The sequence below is a fragment of the Schistocerca serialis genome, chromosome 12, assembly GCF_023864345.2.
Source record: "Schistocerca serialis cubense isolate TAMUIC-IGC-003099 chromosome 12, iqSchSeri2.2, whole genome shotgun sequence".
Lineage (NCBI taxonomy): Eukaryota > Metazoa > Arthropoda > Insecta > Orthoptera > Acrididae > Schistocerca > Schistocerca serialis.
This window is the reverse complement of record NC_064649.1, coordinates 159,753,153-159,777,742: the sequence shown is the minus strand read 5'-3', so window position 1 is coordinate 159,777,742 and position 24,590 is coordinate 159,753,153. Positions and strand designations below refer to the sequence as shown.

The 24,590-nt window shown below is 38.4% G+C and overlaps 1 protein-coding gene across 1 annotated transcript in view; it reads left to right on the top strand.

Annotated features, from left to right (window-relative positions):
• Positions 1 to 24,590, top strand: part of LOC126428470 (vacuolar protein sorting-associated protein 37A) — a 70,639-nt gene that overhangs the window by 37,290 nt on the left and 8,759 nt on the right. The window contains exons 4-5 of the mRNA XM_050090405.1: positions 663 to 902; positions 23,039 to 23,190. Coding sequence (XP_049946362.1) covers positions 663 to 902; positions 23,039 to 23,190 — 392 coding nt within the window. The remainder of the gene's footprint in view (positions 1 to 662; positions 903 to 23,038; positions 23,191 to 24,590) is intronic.

The following is a 24,590-nucleotide window of genomic DNA, read 5'->3' as shown; positions in this document are numbered from 1 at the left end:
AAAACCTAGACGAGGTCCCAGAAAGAGACTAAGACGTCAGTTTTCGAGTTCACATTTTCTCGAATAGCAGCCCTCGTAGGAGCCGAGAACTTTTCCCACACTGGTTCGGCGGTCGGCTGCCGTTTGTAATGGTACTTTGACAACCGCGCCTCCGCGAAAACAAAGATATGATTTACGATCGCGCATGCAGAAGAGCGCTGCGCCAGCGACCGATTTTTATAAATAATTGTGATCTATCTCTCTCTCTCTCTCTCTCTCTCTCTCGCTCTCTCTCTCTTTTTTTTGCGTAGGTGTTTGTTTTTAACAACTAATTAATTACTCTCTTGTCTTCATACGTTCAAGACGTGTATTTTTCGACGCTGTGTTAAACAATGAGGAAATTAAAATTATATTACGAAACGAAGTTATTTCAGTAGTGATTTGCAATGGTTATCGCCAAATTTATAAATTAATCCTGACAGTGACAACTTCAAGAAATTTTCATCAGCCTTCATCGGCCTTATCCGTAACTTATTCCATCAAATTTCGAAACCCAATCAGATTTTCTATTTTGTATTTTCACGGCAAAACCCCGAGGAAAGGAAGCACTATACATTGACACAGTTACTCTGTCTTAACATTTGGGAAGGTAGCGAGTGAGTCGGATGGAATTTGTGACGCAGGTGCCCCCGCGATTCCGCCCGCACTGTCCACTGCTCCGCAGCCGCAGCTGCAGCTGCCGCCGGAGCCGTCGGAGCTGCGAGACCTGCTAGCAGGCATGTCCGTGGCGGAGCTGGAGGAGCTCCGCCGGGACGGGCCAGTCGCTGACGACCGCCTCGCAGAGCTGGTTTCCGACCTGCCACCGCTTCGCAGGATGGAGCAGCAGCGCGACCAACTCGTCGCTGGGATTGTCGCTCTCGCAGGTTGGAAAATCGCTGTGCCTCTCCAGTTTTCTGCACTCTCTACTCTAAACTGATACATTGTAAATTATTTTATTTAATATTCAGTGTACTCCTGAAGACATTCTCGGCTCGACTCTAGAATCGGGACAGAGCTGGTCGATGTACTTTTCTTTACGGTACACGGGTCGACAGAGAGTATGCTTCGAGTAGCGAGGATAGGACAGCTTTAGATAATTGATGAGAGGCCACAAAAATGGTCGTGTAACTCGATCACCAAATTTGAAATAGTGACCCGTCTTTGCGGAGTATTCCCAGTCGACCTCTATAGCCGAGCAGTTAGTACGTCTTAATTGCTGTGCAGAAGTCCTGGGTTCGATGCCCAGTACAGTTAGGGATTTTTTTTCCTCAGTAGGAAAAGTGATACATGCTGCCCCTGGTCTCCTAAGCAAATTGAGAAGGTTCGGAAAGCCGATAGTGACTGGGAGTTCGGTTCACCTTGTCTTTTGCATCCACTGATGCCACCGATCGAGGGAGTCGTGGAGCCCTGTCGGTATTGTGTGGTCTCCTTCTTCTTTGAATGAAGTTTGTGGTAAGCAACCAATATATAGCGTAGACTAAGAGCTATGTTTGCTTGATAGGTGATAGTTTTCATATAGGATGGAAATCTGCTTGATTGAAAAACATTGGAAAACTTACATTGTCCTAAATAGATTAAGCAAATTTGTATCTAAAGGAGTAGTAGTGAATTGTAAAATTGAGAGCGATATACAGTGTCCTCATAATAGTAAAATTTATCATTATCGTCAGTATTATCAGTAGAGGTCACATTTTATTGAATTAATGAATGTGACTCACCGATAAATGAAGTTGGTGATGACAGTGTCCTATGAGGTGTGTCCAAAAAGTAAGGTGACTTTTTTATTTTTATGAAAATATGTTTATTTATCCATCAATATTCATGTTGTCCCCTTCAAAGTAATCCCCCTCAGATACAATACACTTGCACTAATGCTTCTTCCAATCCTCGAAGTACTTCTCATAAGCACTTTTTGGTACAGCCTCGAGTACTTCCAGTGATGCAGTTTTTATTTCATCGGTCATTGAAAATCTTCGTACTTTCATAAATCTCTTCAGTTTTGGGAACAGGAAGAAGTCACAGGGGGGGGGGGGGGGGGGGGCAAATCCGGAGGATATAGTGGCCGGCCGAGACACGATTGTCGTGTTGTTGTCGGTCAGTAAATTTGTCACAAGCAACGATGAATGAGCAGGTGCACTGTCATGATGCAAAAGCCATGAATTGTTTTTCCACAATTCTGGACTTTTTTGCATATTGTTTCTCACAAATGGCGCATAATATGAAGGTTATACTCCTTGCTGACTGTACAACCTTGAGCAAGAATTCATGAAATACTACGCTGTGTTAATTGGGGGGTGGGGGGGGGGGGGGGGGGGAACTGTGAGCAAAACTTTGACATTTGATCGAACTTGGCGTGCTTTTTTCCGTCTTGGCTCTCTGGGATGCTTGCATTGGGATGATTGGGCTTTGGTTTCAACATCATAATGGTAAATCTATGTTTCGTCACCAGTTATGACCATTTTGAGCAAATTGGGATGATCATTGACGTCATTCAAGAACTCCTGATTAATGTTCAGGCGACGTTTCTTCAGATCAAAATTGAGGTTTCGGAACAAACTTCATTGACACACATCTCATGCCCAAAACATCTGAAAAAATTGCATGACATGAGCCAACCGATATGCCAACATCCTCAGCAACTTCTCTTACGGTAATTAGATGATTTTCCAAAACAATTTTCTTCACAGCTTCATCTGTTGATGCGCTGGGGCGTCCAGACCGAGGTTCATCATTGGCTTCTTCTTGGCCATCTTGGAAGACCCTGTACCACTTGTAAACAATTTTTTTTTTACTGACAGCAGACTCACTCTATGACACTGTCAACATTTCAAGTGTTTTAGAGCACTTGATTCCATTTTTCACATAAAATTTGATGCAAATTCTTTGTCCCATTTTTATAATAATCGAAAATCACCGAGCACACTAAAACATATCTAACCTATCTGTCAAAATGTCAAAAACAAATGAAGCATGCTGTATACTTGAAACTGAACATATGTTCAAGACACACACAAAAAAAAGCTCGATAATCGAACGTACATTGCCCGCGCAATTTGAAAAGTCACCTTACTTTTTGAACATCCCTCATATGTGACTATTATGACTGGCTAACAAGAAAAAAACACATTGACATTAATATTGAAGATTATAGCTGTACTCAATATGTACGAGGTTGATTTTGACTGTTATTGTAGCGTGTGATATGACTACAAAACCCGCTAGATGTGCAGCTGTACAGGAATTGCAAGGTTGTCACATGTGACGACTGTTAAATTTTTGAAGACAAGAATGGAGCAGCGAGAGAGAAGTTGTTTCACTTTATGGGAGTTTCCTTTGATTGCTAGCCAGTGCCTTAGAATGTCAATGTTTCCTTTATTTGTAGTGTCAAGTTTTTTGAATCATTCCCTGATAATACCATCTTTAATGCTGTTTCTGAGAAAGAGTGTACAGAGTTACAACTGTTAATATCCTAAGCCTGCTAAAAAGAGGGCAAAAGTTCTCTGCAGGACCAGCCTTGCATATTATATGGACAATTTTTTATTTTAAAATGTTAGTGGTACAAGGAAGATGTCCCCATATGGGAAGGCCCTGAGAGGTATGTGACTGTAAGAGCCATGTTGTACGGACATAGTTATTACTGACCTTATTTCTCAGTTTCCACACGAGGTAGGACACTCGTGAGATCTTTTTACAAACGTGGTCTATAAGCTTGTCCCGATTGAGTTTGGCGTCGGCATGTATTCCTGAGAGTTGACACATTTATTTTCTATATTCTTAGACATGCGTTTTTTTGTGGATTACAAACAAGTTTATTGGCTACATACCAATTTAATACAAGGTTAGACAGTGATACACAATGGGGCAGGTCTTTGACAGCCACAATGAAAAAGAAGGAGCCAAGGACGAACCTGGTGAAAAGCCTGTACCAATTTTTACTAAGGAGTAATGTGTATTTCTAATTGAGGAAAGTTGTTTTCTTTTGTTCAGATTGGAAGAAATTACTGCTAATGTTTGTTTGTGTACACCATAATACTCAAATTTTGTTATTAATATTTTAAAAGGAATGCATTCAAATGCTTTATGTAAATCATATAATACGAGTGAAACCATCTTCTCGTTTTCTAAAGCTGTTAATCTGATCGATAATTTCCAGATAAGCTGCAGTGGTATTTTTTATCTGGCCAAAATCAGGGATGACTGTTGTACAGGTGGTCTTGCATTTCCAGATAATTGCATAATTAATGATATGGATATAATGAAGGGAAACATTCCACATGGGAAAAATATATCTAAAAACAAAGATGATGTGACTTACCAAACGAAAGCGCTGGCAGGTCGATAGACACACAAACAAACACAAACATACACACAAAATTCAAGCTTTCGCAACCAACGGTTGCTTCATCAGGAAAGAGGGAAGGAGAGGGAAAGACGAAAGGATGTGGGATTTAAGGGAGAGGGTCTTTCCCTCTCCTTCCCTCTTTCCTGATGAAGCAACCATTGGTTGCGAAAGCTTGAATTTTGTGTGTATGTTTGTGTTTGTTTGTGTGTCTATCGACCTGCCAGCCCTTTCGTTTGGTGAGTAACATCATCTTTGTTTTTAGATATAATTGCATCGAGAATCGGGTGATTGAGCACTGGCACAACAGAAACTGGTTGTTGTTCTGGCGGAGTTGCTTATCACCATTTTTTAATATGGGGATAACTTTTGAGATATTGCATGAATCCAGAAAAACTCCATATACTAAACATTTATTGAAAAAAAAAGTTAGTGGCTTACTTATCAATTGAACTGTTCTATTAACAACATAATTAAACATCCAGTACCAGTCCATACATTTGGTATTAGATAATTTAAAAACAGTTTCTCAGACCACATTAGGCTGATTTTATACCAGTAAACAAAGGCTGCGTGGACTGATCGGATCCCTCGTAGGTGCATGTGTCGCCTCAATTTTGTCTCAGAGTTCTCTGACTGAAGAGACAAAGTAGTCACCCCATTATCCTGTATTGAGTAGAGTGTTACATGCTTGACTGGAAGAATTATGTCATCTAATAATTCACTGTGCTGTCTTACACTTATTTGGAGCACTTTCAGTGTATCTTTCACAGGCTGCTTTTTTGACTTATATGAGCTTTGTAATAATTTTTACTTCTATATATTTTTAAATTATTTGGTATACCAGTTAATTTTTGTATTTTAATGTTACCTGAGGAGCTAATTTATATTAATGGTAGGCAGGAAAACCATAAGTCTTTTTTAAAGTGATCAAAATGATTTTCAACTCCAGCTTTCCCTAACAATCGTACATACAAAGTCCCAATTTGTGTTTTTTAACTAGTCAATAAATAATATAATGTGCTTCTTTCTCCGACCTCTTACCTGTACCACACTAAGTTGGTTGCTCATGATAAAGTGTTAAAAGCTGTGGATCAAGATCTGTAAGAATAATGTAAATTAACAAAAATATTATCTACAAATGCATCATTATGAGCAGGGCACATGTTCATGCTATGAAAGATTAAGGATGTTAAAATATAAAAAATAAATAAGTAAATAAATAAATAAAAATTCTGGAATCTTGTTGCTCTGATACACAGATAACAACCTTTATTTTAAACTTAAAAAGTCTCTTAACCACTTATTATAAGTGATCAAAAAATATGTTTGGAGACCAATGCAGGCTATTTATTATTACACCAATGTACAAAATTAAAGCAAAAAACCGCTATTTCCCCGTCCTGTGTCTAATTCGGCATATAATAATACAAACAGTTGACAGATGTCCATACAATCATATTCTGCATGGAAAATGGCACTCCAATCAACAGGCAACCGTGCGAACTATGTGCCAGGGCACCTATCGAATGGGTTAGTGTTTGCCGGGTAATCACACATCCACAATCACTGTGTATACAGTCACCGATGTTGCAGTACGACGCAAAGAAGACGCCCACCAGACTCTCTGTGGTGGAGGGCCGTAAGGACAGTGAGAGCAGGACAGTCTCAAACTGACTTAATGTGAATTGTCGTGTTGTTTCTCGGATATGGCAACAATTTATAGATACAGAAACAGTACCCTAAAGACCAGTGCAGGGCTGACCACGTGTGATATCAGAAAGAGAGGACCGTTATTTGGCTATAAGGGCACGACTGTACCACCTCAGTACTGCACTGCAACTGGCATTCGAGCTCATAGCATCCACTGGACGTGTTTTATCGAGACAAACGGTACGAGTGACCTTTTTTGTCAGAGACCCGCCGTATACGAACGTCTGATGCGTCTTCACAAAAGGCGACATCTAGAGTGGAGTCGTCAAGGTGCCACCTGCGTGGTCAAACAGGGGGCCGATGTTCGTTTCACAGACGAGTCCCGATTTGAAACGGAGATCGATTCTCGATGCATTCACATCTGGAACCAACGTGGAACAGGATTTCGGAACCCAAACATTGTGGAAAGAGATAGATATCGAGGAGGACCCCTAATGTTGTGGGAAAGGATTATGTTGACCACACGGACATCTCCTTGGGAAGCTGTGTGGGTGAATCGGCAAGGTTTAACTACTGTCAGGTGTTGTGACGAGATCTCACGTGCAGTTGTTATGAGGTGGTGCGGGCCAAGACTCCGTATCGACGCACGATAATGATCGACCTCATAGAGCAATAGTGGTTGATGTTTTCTTGGCAACGGAAGATATTGCACGCTCAGTGTGGCCTGCTCGCCCTCCCATTTGAATCCCGTAGAGCACATCTGGGCTGCACTAGGGAGACAGGTTGCACTGTGTGTGCATCCACCAAGACTTGCAAGCAGCTCTCCAGAAAGAACGGTTATTGCCTTGACATGAGATAATAATAATAATAATAATAATAATAATAATAATAATAATAATAATAATAATAATAATAACCCACTATCCAACATGCTAAATAATACAAATTATGGATATAATATTACTGGAACATACCCACACAAAATCACACATTTGCTATACATGGATGACCTAAAACTACTGGCAGCAACCAATCAACAACTCAACCAATTACTAAAGATAACAGAAGTATTCAGCAATGATATAAATATGGCTTTTGGAACAGACAAATGTAAGAAAAATAGCATAGTCAAGGGAAAACACACTAAACAAGAAGATTACATATTGAATAACCACAGTGACTCCATAGAAGCGATGGAAAAAATAGATGCCTATAAATATTTAGGATACAGACAAAAAATAGGAATAGATAATACGAATATTAAAGAAGAACTAAAAAAAAAATATAGACAAAGACTAACAAAAATACTGAAAACAGAATTGACAGCAAGAAACAAGACAAAAGTTATAAATACTTATGCTATACCAATATTGACCTACTCATTTGGAGTAGTGAAATGGAGTAACACAGACCTAGAAGCACTCAATACACTCACATGATCACAATGCCACAAATATAGAATACATCACAAACATTCAACAACAGAAAGGTTCACATTAAGCAGAAAGGGAGGAGGAAGGGGATTTATCGACATAAAAAACCTACATTATGGACAGGTAGACAATTTAAGAAAATTCTTTGTAGAACGAGCAGAAACTAGCAAAATACACAAAGCAATCACTCATATAAATACATCGGCTACACCACTGCAATTTCATAACCACTTCTACAACCCTTTCGATCACATAACATCAACAGATACGAAGAAAGTAAATTGGAAAAAGAAAACACTACATGGCAAGCACCCATCATCTAACACAGCCACACATCGATCAAGACGCATCCAACACATGGCTAAGAAAAGGCAATATATACAGTGAGACGGAAGGATTCATGATTGAAATACAGGATCAAACAATAAACACCAGATATTACAGCAAGCATATTATTAAAGATCCCAATACCACAACAGATAAAGGCAGACTTTGCAAACAACAAATGGAAATAGTAGATCACATCACAAGTGGATGTACAATACTAGCAAATACAGAATACCCCAGAAGACATGACAATGTGGCAAAAATAATACATCAACAGCTTGCCTTACAACATAAACTAATAAAACAACACGTTCCCACATACAAGTATGCACCACAAAATGTACTGGAGAACGACGAATACAAATTATACTGGAACAGAACCATTATAACAGATAAAACAACACCACGTAACAAACCTGACATCATACTCACCAATAAAAAGAAGAAATTGACACAACTAATCGAAATATCCATACCCAATACAACAAATATACAGAAGAAAACAGGAGAAAAAATTGAAAAATACATCCAACTGGCTGAGGAAGTCAAGGACATGTGGCATCAGGATAAAGTTGACATTATACCAATTATACTATCAACTACAGGAGTCATACCACACAATCTCCACCAGTTCATCAATGCAATACAGCTACATCCAAACTTATATATACAACTACAGAAATCTGTAATTATTGACACTTGTTCAATTACCCGAAAGTTCCTAAATGCAATGTAACATATACTGTACAGTTAAAAGGAAGTCACGCTTGATCAAGGTCCCTGTCACCTTCCATTTTTAACCAGACATAACGTCTGAGACAAGAAATAAATAATAATAATAATGGTTTATTTGTCCATAATAACTTTTACAGTCGTGGACATAGTCAGTCAGTACATACATGAACAGTAATAATAGTTTAGTAGTAGAAATAAAGTACATACAAAAAAATCCTTGATGGAGTGCAAACATTTAGCAATTAACAGCTGCTTTAATTTTATTTTAAATATGTTTCCTTTTAACATTTTTATGGTATTTGAGGGTCTGTTGTAAAAAAAATCTTCCAAGAGAAAATGGATTATGATCGGTTGCTTTTTTATTTATGAATTTTATGTGGTAATCCTCTTTCTTCCTTGCATTATAACTATGGGTATCACTATTTATTATACTGTGCTCCATATTTTCTTTTACAAACAATATAGTCCTTAGAACATATAATTAATACACTGTTAGTATATTATACTTAACGAAGTATTCTCTACAGGATTGATGTTTACTAATATTCGCTATTATCCTAATTGCTCTCTTCTGGGCTCTAAAAGCCCTATCCGTGTATAATGTTGGTGCCCCGCCCCAAATCACAATACCGTATTGTAGGTGGGAGTGTATAATACCGAAATAGATTTGTCTTAAGACTGGTGACGCTATTATGCTAGAAAGGAATTTAGCAGGTAGGTATTACACGAGATTTTTTTTTTTCACATGTAGCTGATGTGCTCCTTCCATGTAAGATGTCCATCAACTATAATACCCAGGAATTTATGTTTATCAGTTGTTTCAGTTGATAACTCTGGCTCAGTAGCCATTTGTCTTGATTTCTAATTTAGCATAAACTCCATTAGAATTGTATTTTCCTTATTTACTGCCAATTTATTTTTAGTCATATGTTCTGTGATGAGGCTAGTGTTCTTCATATTATTTTGCACTGCTAGCTGTTTTGTAGAGCCACAGCTTATGAAGGAGGTGTTGTCAGCATAATTCACAAGGTCTGTATTTTTTGGAATTATTATATCATTGATATAAGGCGTAGGGGAACAAATGGCAGGAATGGGGGAAAGAAATACAGTAGAAGAAGAATGTGGGTAGCTTTGAGGGATGAAGTAGTGAAGGCAGCAGAGGATCAAGTAGGTAAAAAGATGAGGGCTAGTAGAAATCCTTGGGTAACAGAAGAAATATTGAATTTAATTGATGAAAGGAGAAAATATTAAAATGCAGTAAATGAAGCAGGCAAAAAGGAATACAAACGTCTCAAAAATGAGATCGACAGGAAGTGCAAAATGGCTAAGCAGGGACGGCTAGAGGATAAATGTAAGGATGTAGAGGCTTATCTCACTAGGGGTAAGATAGATACTGCCTACAGGAAAATTTAAGAGACCTTTGGAGAAAAGAGAACCACTTGTATGAATATTAAGAGCTCAGATGGAAACCCAGTTCTAAGCAAAGAAGGGGAAGCAGAAAGGTGGAAGGAGTATATAGAGGGTCTATACAAGGGCGATGTACTTCAGGACAATATTATGGAAAGGGAAGAGAATGTAGATGAAGATGAAATGGGAGATACGATACTGCGTGAAGAGTTAGACAGAGCACTGAAAGACCTAAGTCGAAAAAAGGCCCCGGGAGTAGACAACATTCCATTAGAACTACTGACGGCCTTGGGAGAGCCAGTCCTGACAAAACTCTACCATCTGGTAAGCAAGATGTATGAGACAGGTGAAATACCCTCAGACTTCAAGAAGAATATAATAATTCCAATCCCAAAGAAAGCAGGTGTTGACAGATGTGAAAATTACCGAACTATCAGTTTAATAAGTCACGGCTGCAAAATACTAACACGAATTCTTTACAGACGAATGGAAAAACTAGTAGAAGCCGACCTCGGGGAAGATCAGTTTGGATTCCGTAGAAATATTGGAACACGTGAGGCAATACTGACCCTACGACTTATCTTAGAAGCTAGATTAAGAAAAGGCAAACCTACGTTTCTAGCATTTGTAGACTTAGAGAAAGCTTTTGACAATGTTGACTGGATTACTCTCTTTCAAATTCTGAAGGTGGCAGGGGTAAAATACAGGGAGCGAAAGGCTATTTACAATTTCTACAGAAACCAGATGGCAGTTATAAGAGTCGAGGGACATGAAAGGGAAGCAGTGGTTGGGAAGGGAGTAAGACAGGGTTGTAGCCTGTCCCCGATGTTATTCAATCTTTATATTGAGCAAGCAGTGAAGGAAACAAAAGAAAAATTCGGAGTAGGTATTAAAATCCATGGAGAAGAAATAAAAACTTTGAGATTCGCTGATGACATTGTAATTCTGTCAGAGACAGCAAAGGACTTGGAAGAGCAGTTGAACGGAATGGATAGTGTCTTGAAAGGAGGATATAAGATGAACATCAACAAAAGCAAAACGAGGATAATGGAATGTAGTCGAATTAAGTCGGGTGATGCAGAGGGTATTAGATTAGGAAATGAGACACTTAAAGTAGTAAAGGAATTTTGCTATTTGGGGAGCAAAATAACTGATGATGGTCGAAGTAGAGAGGATATAAAATGTAGACTGGCAATGGGAAGGAAAGCGTTTCTGAAGAAGAGAAATTTGTTAACATCGAGTATAGATTTAAGTGTCAGGAAGTCGTTTCTGAAAGTATTTGTATGGAGTGTAGCCATGTATGGAAGTGAAACATGGATGATAAATAGTTTAGACAAGAAGAGAATAGAAGCTTTCGAAATGTGGTGCTACAGAAGAATTCTGAAGATTAGATGAGGAGGTGTTGAATAGGATTGGGGAGAAGAGAAGTTTGTAGCACAACTTGACTAGAAGAAGGGATCGGTTGGTAGGACATGTTCTGAGGCATCAAGGGATCACTGATTTAGTATTGGAGGGCAACGTGGAGGGTAAAAATCGTAGAGGGAGACCAAGAGATGAATACACCAAGCATATTCAGAAGGATGTAGGTTGCAGTAGGTACTGGGAGATGAAGAAGCTTGCACAGGATAGGGTAGCATGGAGAGCTGCATCAAACCAGTCTCAGGACTGAAGACTACAACAACAACATATCATTGATGTACACAATGAACAGAAAAGGCCCAATAATACTTCCCTGAGGGACTCCACAATTAAGAATTTTATAAGATGATTTTACTGTTTGTGTAAGGCCCCCGGTTGTATGATACAACTTAACACATTGTCCCCTGTCAGCAAGGTACGATCTTAACAAATCTAATGCCACTCCTCTGATCCCATAAGTTTCTAACTTATGTAGAAGAATGGAGTGATTTACAGTATCAAAAGCCTTAGATAGGTCTAGAAAGGTGCCAGTAACTTTGTTTCCATCATCAAGTTTATTCAATACTGCTTGAATAAATGTGGCTACGGCTGTTATTGTAGACTTGCCCTTCCTGAAACTGTGTTGAGAACTTTTTAATATATTGTACTTAGAGATAAATGATTCCATTAGATCAAGAAATAGCCTTTCCAACAACTTACTAAGTTCTGATGTCAATGAAATAGGCCTATAATTTTGTACGTCAGTAGTTTTTCCCTTTTTATGCACTGGTCTTATTTCAGTGACTTTTAACAAGTCAGGAAATGACCCCTGTCTGAAAGAGCTGTTTAGTAAGTGTTGCAGTGGCTTTATTAACTCATTACTGCATTCTTTCAGAAATTTGGCTGAGATGTCATCCCAGCCACTGGATGTAATGTCATCCCAACCACTGGATGTACTTGCTTTTAAGTTGGAAATGGTTCTCAGGATTTCCTGTTCTGTAACACACCTCAGGAGGAACGAATTACTAACATTACTGGGATTTAGCACCTGCGATGGGTTGATCACATCCTCCTTACTCATCTTACTAAATTGATCTATGAATCTCTCGCATACTTCTTTTGGCTCACTAACCAATTTTTCATTGCCCCTTATTATTATGTTGTTACACAATGCCTTGTCATTCCCCCACTTTCCTTCTTTACTATATTCCATGCTGTTTTGGTAACATTAAAGGATTGACTCATCTGTTCTGCATACTTCTGTGCTTTAACTTGATGATATCATTCACAGTGTACTTCGTCGTTGTCAGACCTGTTTGGTGCCAGAGGTGGTCACACGCCATACTGAGTACTTTAACCAATTGTAACAATGTGTGTGCAAATCCGTTACGATGGGAAAAAATGAAGATCATTTTTGTCTACCTTTATGCTTGTTGCTGTGTCGACATTCTGTATTCTTTACATTGTTTCTACTTTACTGCCACCTGTTTATGCTTTGTGACAAAATAAACAAAACCTTGCAAAATTTCTGTTTGTTGCTTTAGTTTTGGACACCAATGTATATTTCCTTCAGTCAGTTTATACAACTGAACTCAGCATCTATTTCTGAACAGTATGGTGTCATGTCTGATGTTGAAAATTTTAGACTGTACTTGACATAAATTTCGGCACCATCTTTTTTTCTACATTTCCTACACATTATTTCGGCTACAACATATCCTCGAGAAATGAAACTATCTACTCGATTTTCTGTTTGCTTGTGTTTTGATACACGTGTCACGTCTGCATCTTTAATGCTACAAAAATGCTCCGGTACTAACAATTTATTTGTTATACAACAGATATAGACTTGCAGCAGTGTGATTTGATCACAGTTTTCATTCTGAATCGAGCACTTGTCCGCGTGTGGCAGATCCGAATTATACACATTGTAATTTTCTAAATTGGAACTGCTGTAAGGTTTCTGTCCCCTAAAAAAGCATTTTCATCATTGCTATTGGTTTGGGTAGGAATCGCTGTTCCATCACATTCCACATTCAGTTCTGAAAACACACAACTTTTGGCCTTCAAGGTTACAACTCGCCTGATACATCGCTTCATGTTTGATCTTGTACAAACTATATCTGAAGTCTTATGATTAAAAAATGCCCTCCCCAGTGTGTGGAGAGCACACTATGTATGAAATCATTTCCCTAGTGTGCTTACATGGATGTACGTTACATTTTGAAATTCCTCACACACATCGGCCTTATTGGTCTTTTGTACTTCCTTGCCCGCTCAGGACCAGTTCTGCAGGTCGTGAGGATGTAGTACAGAAAATGCAATCCCATTCATATTTCTGAATTTGTGGAGTCTCCATTTGAGGGAAAGCACAAAATCTTTTGCACAGTTTTTTCTATGTTGCCCCCCCCCCCCCACCCCACCCCCCCCTGTACCCCCCACCCCACCCCTTCCACTCCCCCCTCCCAGAAAGACAGAAAAATCTATACTGTTGAGTTCTGAAATTTTTTTGTGGCTGACTGCTGTTACTGCCTCAAAATATGTGACGGATTTTACCATACTGTCGATCCCACGTCTACATATACTTCGGAATTCGGAGGCTACTCCTCGTCCTCAGCCATCGGCAGAAATGTCAGTTTTACACATACTCGTAGTGGGAAGATTACTCTTATTTCGACTATAATCACTACTGGTATCTGTGGCATCTCCATTCAAATTTTCTACTTTGTTCTTTTTGTTGTCAAGAGATGACGATATCTAATAGTCAGTAAATAAATGCTGTTCACATTGACGTTATGTCGGTTATTTTTCTGCAGTGAAATACTTTCCTGTCTCTTCGTCTTTGTACAGTCTTCAATACTGCCACTCAGTTCCACTCTTTCCACACAGTCCATACATGAAAGTATTTGAAAACAACTGTCAGTCACTAAATTTTTGTATACTGCACAGTCTTTAGTGGTTTTCACTTTATCTCTGAAAAAGTGTCAAGACTGTGTCAGTATGATGACCCACTCGTAGAGAAACTGTGGAACGTACACATCGGAATTGTTTTTGTGACCTGATAAAATCTTATCTGATTGAAATCAATTTGTACTATTGAAAACAGCATCTTGATCTATTCAAATGACAGAAAATACTGCTCCTTATATTCAAAGGAAATCTTTATGCTAATGACACATCTATTTTGTGCAAGCATAAAGCAATTAAAAATATTGTGCAGCTGTATTATAAATAAAATATTTCAGTACTTCAGTGAAAGTCACCTCATTGTCAGCAGCAAGAACACATTAGTAATGGGTTTTAACTCCCGGAAGTGAAAACATATTTTAAAATTCAGTTGTGCATTGGAACTGACATTGCCACTAAAAAGTTACACTTCAGTGGGATTTGCATGTTCGCCCTCTGGCAAGCAAACTAGCTACAAATAACAAGGTGGTCAGAAACTGCCTGAAAAGCTTGAAGGGTGTTGTAGGGGAGTTTCTGGTGAGAAATAATTATCGAGGGGAAAGAAAATACATTGTGCATCCAGATTTGAGCACTTGTGTCCACTGAAATGCTGTAATGCACAGACATGATATGTGGGTCTGTGGCTTACCACATCTTGAAATGCTCATTACCAGTTAATATGTGACTCTCTCTTTGTTGTTTTTCTTGGAAGTGATAAATTTAAGGTAGATGAGGAGAAACAAAATTTTGTTCAGTATGAGGAAAAGAACAGAGAAAAAGTCTGGCGGCACTGTACCCGGGAGGCTGCTCGACTGTGCGCACGTGTCGACGCGACTGGCCGACTTAGGTGCCAGATAACTCAGAAACTGTGCAGTGTGTCGAATATTTTTCTTAACAATTATTTCTGAGCACTACCACCTCTGCAACACCCTTATGAGCTCCCTCAGACTGTTTCTGACCACTCTGTATATTTGCAAAAACTACACTTAACAAGTAATGCAATGATAGCTGTGTAATACGGACTGCATATCGTGCTTTGCTCTCGTCCGGTATAGACTGTGGAACAGAAATATGGGGTGCCACAACACGAGCAAAACTTTACAAGCTTTTAAAGTTGCAGAGAAAGTCTGTTGCTGTAATTTATGCAACAAAACTGAGAGGGTCGTGTCACAATGTGTTCTCTAAAGTACCCATAATAAGTATGTATATTTTTAAATCAGTCGTGCTGCCCAAACACTTAAGCAAAATATGAACTCTGACCAGCACAAAAACAATATAAGAACAAAAAGTTTCACTCGTAAGCCACAATACTGCACTGTGTCAAAGAAACCACTGTAAGCAGTACTGGGCTTGCCAGTGCACTGCCAGGTTCTGTCACATCTCTCCACTGCAAAATTTAAAGCCAGCCTAAATCAAATATTTATTGTCTACCCTCGCTATTCGCAGCTTAGCTCAGAATAGTGAAAATTTGCACACTGGCAATATTATGAGGGATAGATTGCCACCCACCGTGTAGCGGAGATGTTCAGTCGCATACAGGTACAAAAAGAAGGCTGCTAAACAAGTAAGCTTTCTGCCAAAAGGCCTCCTTTGTATACACTTCGAACACATGTATTATTTTTATTTGATATAATCAGTTATCATTCAATTTTGTTTCATTCACTTCTAAAATAAATAAACTGGAATATGTCTTAGTTTGTAAGCTGAAATGTTTCCATCATCAAATCGAGGCTCTCACATAATCATTTACTGTGTAAACTTGTCCTGTCAAACAACAGTGTGCTGTAAAATATAATATTGTAGAAAAATCCACTTATCGTGAACTGATGAATTTAGAAAATTTGACTTTGTCATTTAATGTTGCATAAATTTATTATTGTTGTTACTACTACTATTATCATCAATAATGACATTAATTCCCCCTTAAGAAGAGCACTAAAACACAACAGCATTTTTGCTGTCTCTTTCCTTTTTCTGCCCCCCCCCCCCCCCCCCCCCCCCTTCCGCAAAAGCCTCTTGACTTTTTGACCTCTTGACTTTGTTTCTTCTTCAACTCTTCTGTCCACTTCTATCCTGTTTTCTTCTATTTGGCTATTTCCTGAAATTTCTATTTTCTGACTTTTTCTCTGTATTTCTTCCTGTCTGTCGCATCTTGTGTGGAAATGTTTAGTTTCTTGAGTTCTTCCAGCCAGTTTTCACTATATCAATCATCACTACGTTAAAAATCTTCTCGGTCAGTCTGTTTTTGTTCGTCATATGTATGTGTCTGAACAGAAGTACCTTTCTTTTTCTGATGTTGATTGTAATAATCTATGTCTGTCTGTACACAGTTCTTTTCTCAACTGGCTCTATGAGCCAGTTGAGAAAAGATCTTTCTCTTGTTCTTCCAACTCCTCGATTTTCATTCTTCCCTCGATTATTATTGTTTCTGAGGCGTGCAAGGCCTCTGGTAAAACTGCGGTAATATGGTGTCTTAATTTGTGATTGGTGAAGATACTTTTGTTTTAGTGGTACCATGCTGGTTTCTGTAGTTTCACAATCCTTCCCCCCCTCCCCCCCCTCCTGTTTTCTGTATAATCTCTTCCAGATATTTGAAACTGTCTACTTGTTTTACCTGTATGTACTCAGTTTCCAGTGAGTGTCCGTCTGTGGATTTGTGTCCGTGTACTGCATTTTTTCGTTGGAGATTTGTGCTCCTCTGTGGGATTTTGTATAGTGTCTCTAGAGCTTCTTTTCTGTCATCGTGATGGCTATATCGTCAGAAAAGCCGGGCATTTTATGTTCTGTCCTTGTGTCTCCTTTGTCGTATATCCTGATTATTTTCACCAAAACTGAGTTAAAGAGAATGGGTCCACCTCCCTGTCTTACTTCGGTGTCAATTTCGAACAGTTCTGAGATCTCTGCCACGAATTTCACTGTGGATGTTGTATTGGTTAATGTTGTCTGGATTAGCTTTCTGGGATTCTTGTCTACCTAGATTTCTTTTGGTGTGTTCAAGAGTGTTTCTTTGTGTGTGGTGTAGGTCTTCTTGAAGTCAACAAACATTATTGTGGTGTTCCTGGACTTTCTAGTTGTTAATATTGTTGTCAGGCACCAGATCAGTTCACTGCATGGTCATACCTTTCTGTACTCTCCTTCTCCTTCCTTGTGGATGGAGTGTATTAGGGCTCTCTTCCACTCTGCTGGAACCTTTCCTGTTTCCCAGAAGTTTTCAATGATATCTGTTTATTTTGGGTGTAATATTGTTGTGGCCTAAATTCCAGATTTCCAAATCCAGTCCATCTTCTCCAGGTGCAGTGTTATTTTTCAATGATTTTATTATTTTCATAATTTTATCGGAATCCAGGTTACGTTTCGGCATTTCAAACTGTGGTCTCTGTGTCGCTTTAACCCAGCACGAGTAGTGTGTCAAAGTGTCGCATTAATATTTCTCAGTTCGTTTTTTGGTTTGTCTGCTGCGTTCTGTCTTTTGATGCGTAAGCTCTGTGTTTGGTTCCCCCCTTTTGTATTTTCTCTGAGTGTTCTGTAAAAATTTTGTGTGTTGTTTTTATTCAAGTCCTCTTCTATCTGCTTCAGCCTCTTGTTTTCATAAGCTCTTTTATCTCTGCGGATTATTTTCAAAGAAGTGTAATGTACCCTGTTGAAATCTTTCCAGTTTTTGGGTGAGATTTTTGAATTTTTGTAGGCTTGTATTCCATGGTTCTGTGTATGTCATGTTACACCATCCGTGGCTCTTCTTTCTTTGTGGTTGCTCCAATTTTATTAATTTTTTAGTGTTTTCTGACAGCTTTGTCCAGTCATTACTGCAGATTTTCTTCTTTTTCATGTTATTTCTTTCTTGTTTAATTGTAGGTAGTCTAGGTTTGGTTTGAAAGTTCTGTCGATTCTCTTAGCTTGTGTGTTGGGTATAACTCCATTTTGATTTGGAGTGGATGGTGATCGGATTTGAAAAATCCTTTCCTTGTTCGTACATTCGTAATTTCTCTGGCATTTTTCATGGATGTTGTTATGTGGTGTACCTGACTTTCTTCTAGTGCGTTGTTGGAGAATTTCAAAATTAATAGTCATTCGTGTGATTTCTAGAATTATTATTATTATTTCTTTCCTTTCTCAGACGTTATGTCTGGTTAAAAATGGAAAGTGACGCGGACCTTGATCAAGCGTGACTTCCTTTTAACTGTACAGTATATGTTACATTGCATTTAGGAACTTCCAGGTAATTGAACAAGTGTCAATAATTACAGATTTCTGTGACTTCCTTTTAACTGTACAGTATATGTTACATTGCATTTAGGAACTTCCAGGTAATTGAACAAGTGTCAATAATTACAGATTTCTGTAGTTGTATATATACGTTTGGATGTAGCTGTATTGCGTTGATGTACTGGTGGATATTGTGTGGTATGATTCCTGTAGTTGATAGTATAATCGGTATAATGTCAACTTTATCCTGATGTCATATGTCCTTCACTTCCTCAACCGGTTGGGTGTATTTTTCAATTTTTTCTCCTGTTTTCTTCTGTATATTTGTTGTATTGGGTATGGATATTTCGATTAGTTGTGTTAATTTCTTCTTTTTATTGGTGAGTATGATGTCAGGTTTGTTATGTGGTGGTGTTTTACCTGTTATAATGGTTCTGTTCCAGTATAATTTGTATTCATCATTCTCCAGTACATTTTGTGGTGCATACTTGTATGTGGGAACGTGTTGTTTTATTAGTTTATGTTGTATGGCAAGCTGTTGATGTATTATTTTTGCTACATTGTCATGTCTTCTGGGGTATTCTGTATTTGCTAGTATTGTACATCCACTTGTGATGTGATCTACTGTTTCCATTTGTTGTTTGCAAAGTCTGCCTTTATCTGTTGTGGTATTGGGATCTTTAATAATATGCTTGCTGTAATATCTGGTGTTTATTGTTTGATCCTGTATTTCAATCATGAATCATTCCGTCTCACTGTATATATTGCCTTTTCTTAGCCATGTGTTGGATGCGTCTTGATCGATGTGTGGCTGTGTTAGATGATGGGTGCTTGCCATGTAGTGTTTTCTTTTTCCAATTTACTTTCTTTGTATCTGTTGATGTTATGTGATCGAAAGAGTTGTAGAAGTGGTTATGAAATTGCAGTGGTGTAGCCGATGTATTTATATGAGTGATTGCTTTGTGTATTTTGCTAGTTTCTGCTCATTCTACAAAGAATTTTCTTAAATTGTCTACCTGTCCATAATGTAGGTTTTTTATGTCGATAAATCCCCTTCCTCCTTCCTTTCTGCTTAATGTGAATCTTTCTGTTGCTGAATGTATGTGATGTATTCTATATTTGTGGCATTGTGATCATGTGAGTGTATTGAGTGCTTCTAGGTCTGTGTTACTCCATTTCACTACTCCAAATGAGTAGGTCAATATTGGTATAGCATAGTAGGTATTTATAGCTTTTGTCTTGTTTCTTGCTGTCAATTCTGTTTTCAGTATTTTTGTTAGTCTTTGTCTATATTTTTCTTTTAGATCTTCCTTAATATTTCTATCATCTATTCCTATTTTTTGTCTGTATCCTAGATATTTATAGGCATCTGTTTTTTCCATCGCTTCTATGCAGTCGCTGTGGTTATCCAATATGTAATCTTCTTGTTTAGTGTGTTTTCCCTTGACTATGCTATTTTTCTTACATTTGTCTGTTCCAAAAGCCATATTTATATCATTGCTAAATACTTCTGTTATCTTTAGTAATTGGTTGAGTTGTTGATTTGTTGCTGCCAGTAGTTTTAGATCATCCATGTATAGCAAATGTGTGATTTTGTGTGGGTATGTTCCAGTAATATTGTAACCATAATTTGTTTTATTTAGCATGTTGGATAGTGGGTTCAGAGCAAGGCAGAACCAGAAAGGACTTAATGAATCTCCTTGGTATATTCCACGCTTAATCTATATTGGCTGTGATGTGATATTATTTGAATTTGTTTGGATATTAAGTGTAGTTTTCCAGTTTTTCATTACTATGTTTAGGAACTGTATCAATTTAGGATCTACTTTATATATTTCCAATATTTGTAGTAACCATGAGTGGGGTACACTATCAAAAGCTTTTTGGTAATCGATGTATGCGTAGTGTAGCGACCTTTGTTTAGTTTTAGCTTGATATGTCACCTCTGCATCTATTATCAGTTGCTCTTTACATCCTTGTGCTCCTTTGCAACAGCCTTTTTGTTCTTCATTTATAATTTTGTTCTGTGTTGTGTGTGTCACTAGTTTCTGTTATTATTATTATTATTATTATTATTATTATTATATCTTGAAGAATGGATTCACTAGAAACAAAAATCTCAACTAGATTTTCTGTAAGCCAGTATTCTGACACATGATATATCACATTCCGTCATCTTACGACAGTGTTCAGACTCAATTAGTTTATTCATAATATCGTGAGTGTTAACTAGGAAGAGCATAATTGTTGTACCTCTGTTATGCTTGAATAAGCTGTTTGTATTCTGCGTTTTACTTGTAGTATTTCCACCCTACAATGATAATTCTATAACTAAAGAGTTAAAACAGTATATATAAAATAGCTGAATCCTTCCTGGTTGTGTAATTAGTGGAATGTATTCAGTTATTTATTTCCGCTCCATCCACAATTATTCTTTTAACCTCCTCGCTAAGAAAACCGTTACCTTAATCATTTAAATGTGTTTTATGTTTGGTATGCTGATGTAGCGGGACTTTGAATTTCACCGCGCTACACTCGTTCCCTCAGATATAAATTATACCGTCGCAGCGGTATGAGCGCTCAACGGCAGAGAAAATACTAAAATTGTAACTCTTCTTTTTGTTTTCTATCCGTCTATTGTCTCTTGAGAGCCAAAGCTTAATTCAGACGTAAAAAACTTATTAGCTAGTCTTGATCTGATTTTAATGTGTAGACTAATTGTGGAAGTTGTTATGAAATTCGGAGGATGAAAGTAGCAAAGTAAATTAAATTGCATTCAGTATCAAGATGATTTTAATTTGTATAAATTAGTGATTCCTGGACGATTGTAAGATTTTGGAGCAGACTTTTCACGCAGAAATGAAGTAGGAGATTTTTGAAGACCTGGACGCTGCACGAAAGAAGACATGTTCACATGGTAAAGGATGAACTGTTTAACTATGCCATTTCCCACTGTCAGTTACATTTTGTTATTCTCTGTTCTTTTTCAATAATTTTTGTAGTGGAAATTGGTTTAACTTTTGCTCACAAACGCCACAAGGACCACCCCAACAATAGCTTTTCCGAATCACGAAGTCCGATAGCTTTTCTGTAATACGAAGTCCGATTTGCATTTCATTCTTTCCCTTTTTCACGGTCATTAACGATTTTAAAACCCCCTTTTCATTCACCATTTCTTCCCACATTTTCAACCTTTTCTTTTATTCTCTTTTTCTTTTTTATTAACCACTACACTGAGATTTGTCAAGATTACCCATATCTAAAATGTCACATTTATCACACATTGAATAGAGCTGCCTGTTTTATGTATTTATCTATTTACACATGAACAATTTATTAAATTGTGCCTCTGAGGTATTGAGGCCACAGTGGAATTTTTTGATTTGTTATGTTCTAAGATAGTCCTCGAACTTGTCAAACGGGCTTATGCTTTGATGCTGGCGGTGACATTTGAGCCAGTTACACGCACAATATAATCATTTTCTTCTAAAATTGTTTCACGTTGGCTGATGATATCTTTTAAGGTACCATTTTTTATCGCTCTCGGCTTTACGATTCCAGTTGCTCAAATGTCATTATTAACATCCTCTAAAATACTCGATAATTCTCTGCCGTGGCTACCCGTCACAGATGGCACTTTGCAGTTTTCGCCTACCTACAAAGTTATATTGTTCACATTGCTGTGGCTCTTAGCCTGCAATTTCATTTTGCATTGTACTTGTTGTTTACAATGTTTTTTATTGCATAACTGGTTTTGGTGCCTGTGTGAAAAATATCAAATTTGTTGTAATCCTCCAATTTATAGCTTTTGGCTCCCTTTTTGTCCATAATGTTCTGGTTTTGTCATCGACTGGCTTTCTTGCATATTTCCAGCAGAATCTTGCAGGAATGTACGAGAACTTTGTCTTTGTCGCAGGATTGAACGTGAATTTAGTTTCAAACACAACTCGTGGCTTTTACTTCTAAGATGTACAATTTCTCTGTTTAAACTGTTGATAATTATGTGTAGGCTCATTCTGTGTCAATATGTGTGAGATTATTTTGCTTCAAGTAACAAAACCCCTTTTTTAACCTTTTTGCACAGTCAAATTGCTTGTTTTTGCTCGCAACTGTATCTCGTGATGCGTATTGTTTTTGTACAGTGGAAGACAGTTCAGTTGTTACAGTTTGCTGACAGTATAGTTTTATTTGTGGTCATGTCTTTAATTAATTTAGTGCTTTGCTAACCTGTGTGTGATTTCAGCCAAAACTTTGATAGGAATACTCCAATTGTTTTGTGAATTTTAGTCTGATTCTTAGAGAGTTGTGGTTATTGAAGTTCATAAATTTTATGAAAATTTATTTGGGGGAATCTTTACAAATGTATTGATGCAAATGGTACTGCGAATAATTACAATTTTTTCTACAAATGAGTCTGTCTGGGAGTCTATTTTTGCCCTTCCCTCTAGGAATGTAAGCAGTTATGTTAGAAACTCCATAGGAATTTGTCAGGTGCAAATGTTGGCTGACAGGTGTTTTACTTATGCACATTGTATCGTGAAACTGCAGCTATATAACCCAAATGTGTCTTTGTTTCTAGAATCGAACCTGTCCAGGCAACCTGAACTACAGGCAGCCAGAGAGGCCGTCCGGGCCAAGGCAGAGAAGGTCTCCGCATTGCGGGCACGCTTCGAGGAACTGGGTGTCGAACACAGACGACTCGCGGAGCGGTACGCGCCAGACAATATAAGGGTGAGTGCATTAATTTAGAAGAAAAGAATGGATAGTGGAAGTTTAGCAGGATTGAAGATTGTGAACCGATTGTCTGAAGAAACTGGTACTGACTAAACTGGCTTTTTATACTGACAGCAAATATGCAGAAAGATAAAATGAGTGTCTATAAAATTGTCAAAGGAAGCTCTCCGAAGAAAAACGACGTCACACATCACGGGTCATACATCTGCTGCTCGTAACACGAGAGAGACTGCTGTGGTGGAAACGGAAAGCAACTATTGTCTACAAGGGATCAAAGTTCAATCCACAAATAATGTGTAATGATGTGTATACTTAAGTTTACCAGATGCGTCAACGCAGGAGGGTGTCGTGTCAGAACTTTGACCCAAGGACTGCCCGGGAACATACAGAGTTTGCCAAAGTCGGCCGTACCTGCCCTGCAGCGAGAGGAGTGCCGATCGCACGACCGGATGGGGCAGTCGCTACGGAATGACGACGGTGTTTAAAATTGGCTGCCAGGTGTAAGAGGTATATGGCCGGCTGGTACCCGTGTTCACCACGAGGGTATTGTGACAAATGTCGTGTCGATTTGCATGCTGGGAGAAGTTGGGAGCAATGGGAAATGATCCTACCGTACTATTTGACTCTTCTAATTTAGCCTTCTCATCAAAATATCAAACTAGGCAATAAATGATACAGAATACGGAGTGAACAGATGTATCTGACGGCACAAATTTTGAACTTTCACCGTCAGATTATTTTGATGCCCAGTTGCAGTTGGCGTCTGTCTTTCCTTCAAAAAGCCCACATTGCATTTTTGTCACACAATGCTACAGGAGGCAGTGCACTGACATAATGGAGGTGTATAAGTTGAGTCGTGGAAATATCACAGGTGCACTTCTCCGACCATTTGCCCGGCCCGATGAGGCTGCGACGTTTCTGCTGCTGCCAGAAACAAATTACCACACAGTACTCCGCTCGGTCAGTGGAAGTTATAGCTGTCGTAGGTGGGTGCGTCAGCTCGAACTCGAAGTGAGTGCCTCGAAGCTGAAGCGGGAGAGAGATTTCGCTGTCTCGCAGACGGCTCTGATGCTGCAGTAAGTCAGAACCCAGTGTGGCAGCAGTCAGCTAGCAAACTGACAAAAGTATTGGGTCGGTGCGTAAGTTCGTAGCATTTTTCTTTAAGTTTAAAGAACACAACAGATACTCGTAACAGAGACTCGAATCGTCAATAATATATGCTCCTTCACTATTCACAACAGTCCGCTAACGCTGGGGTAACTTTTCTGTTCCACAACTGTAGAAGCTCGATAGAGGGAGAAAAGTAAAAATCTGAGGGTGCAAAATCAGGTGAATAAGATGGGTGCAGAAATACTCCCCGACCCGAATCCTGTATACTGCTTTCTGTTAGTCTAGCA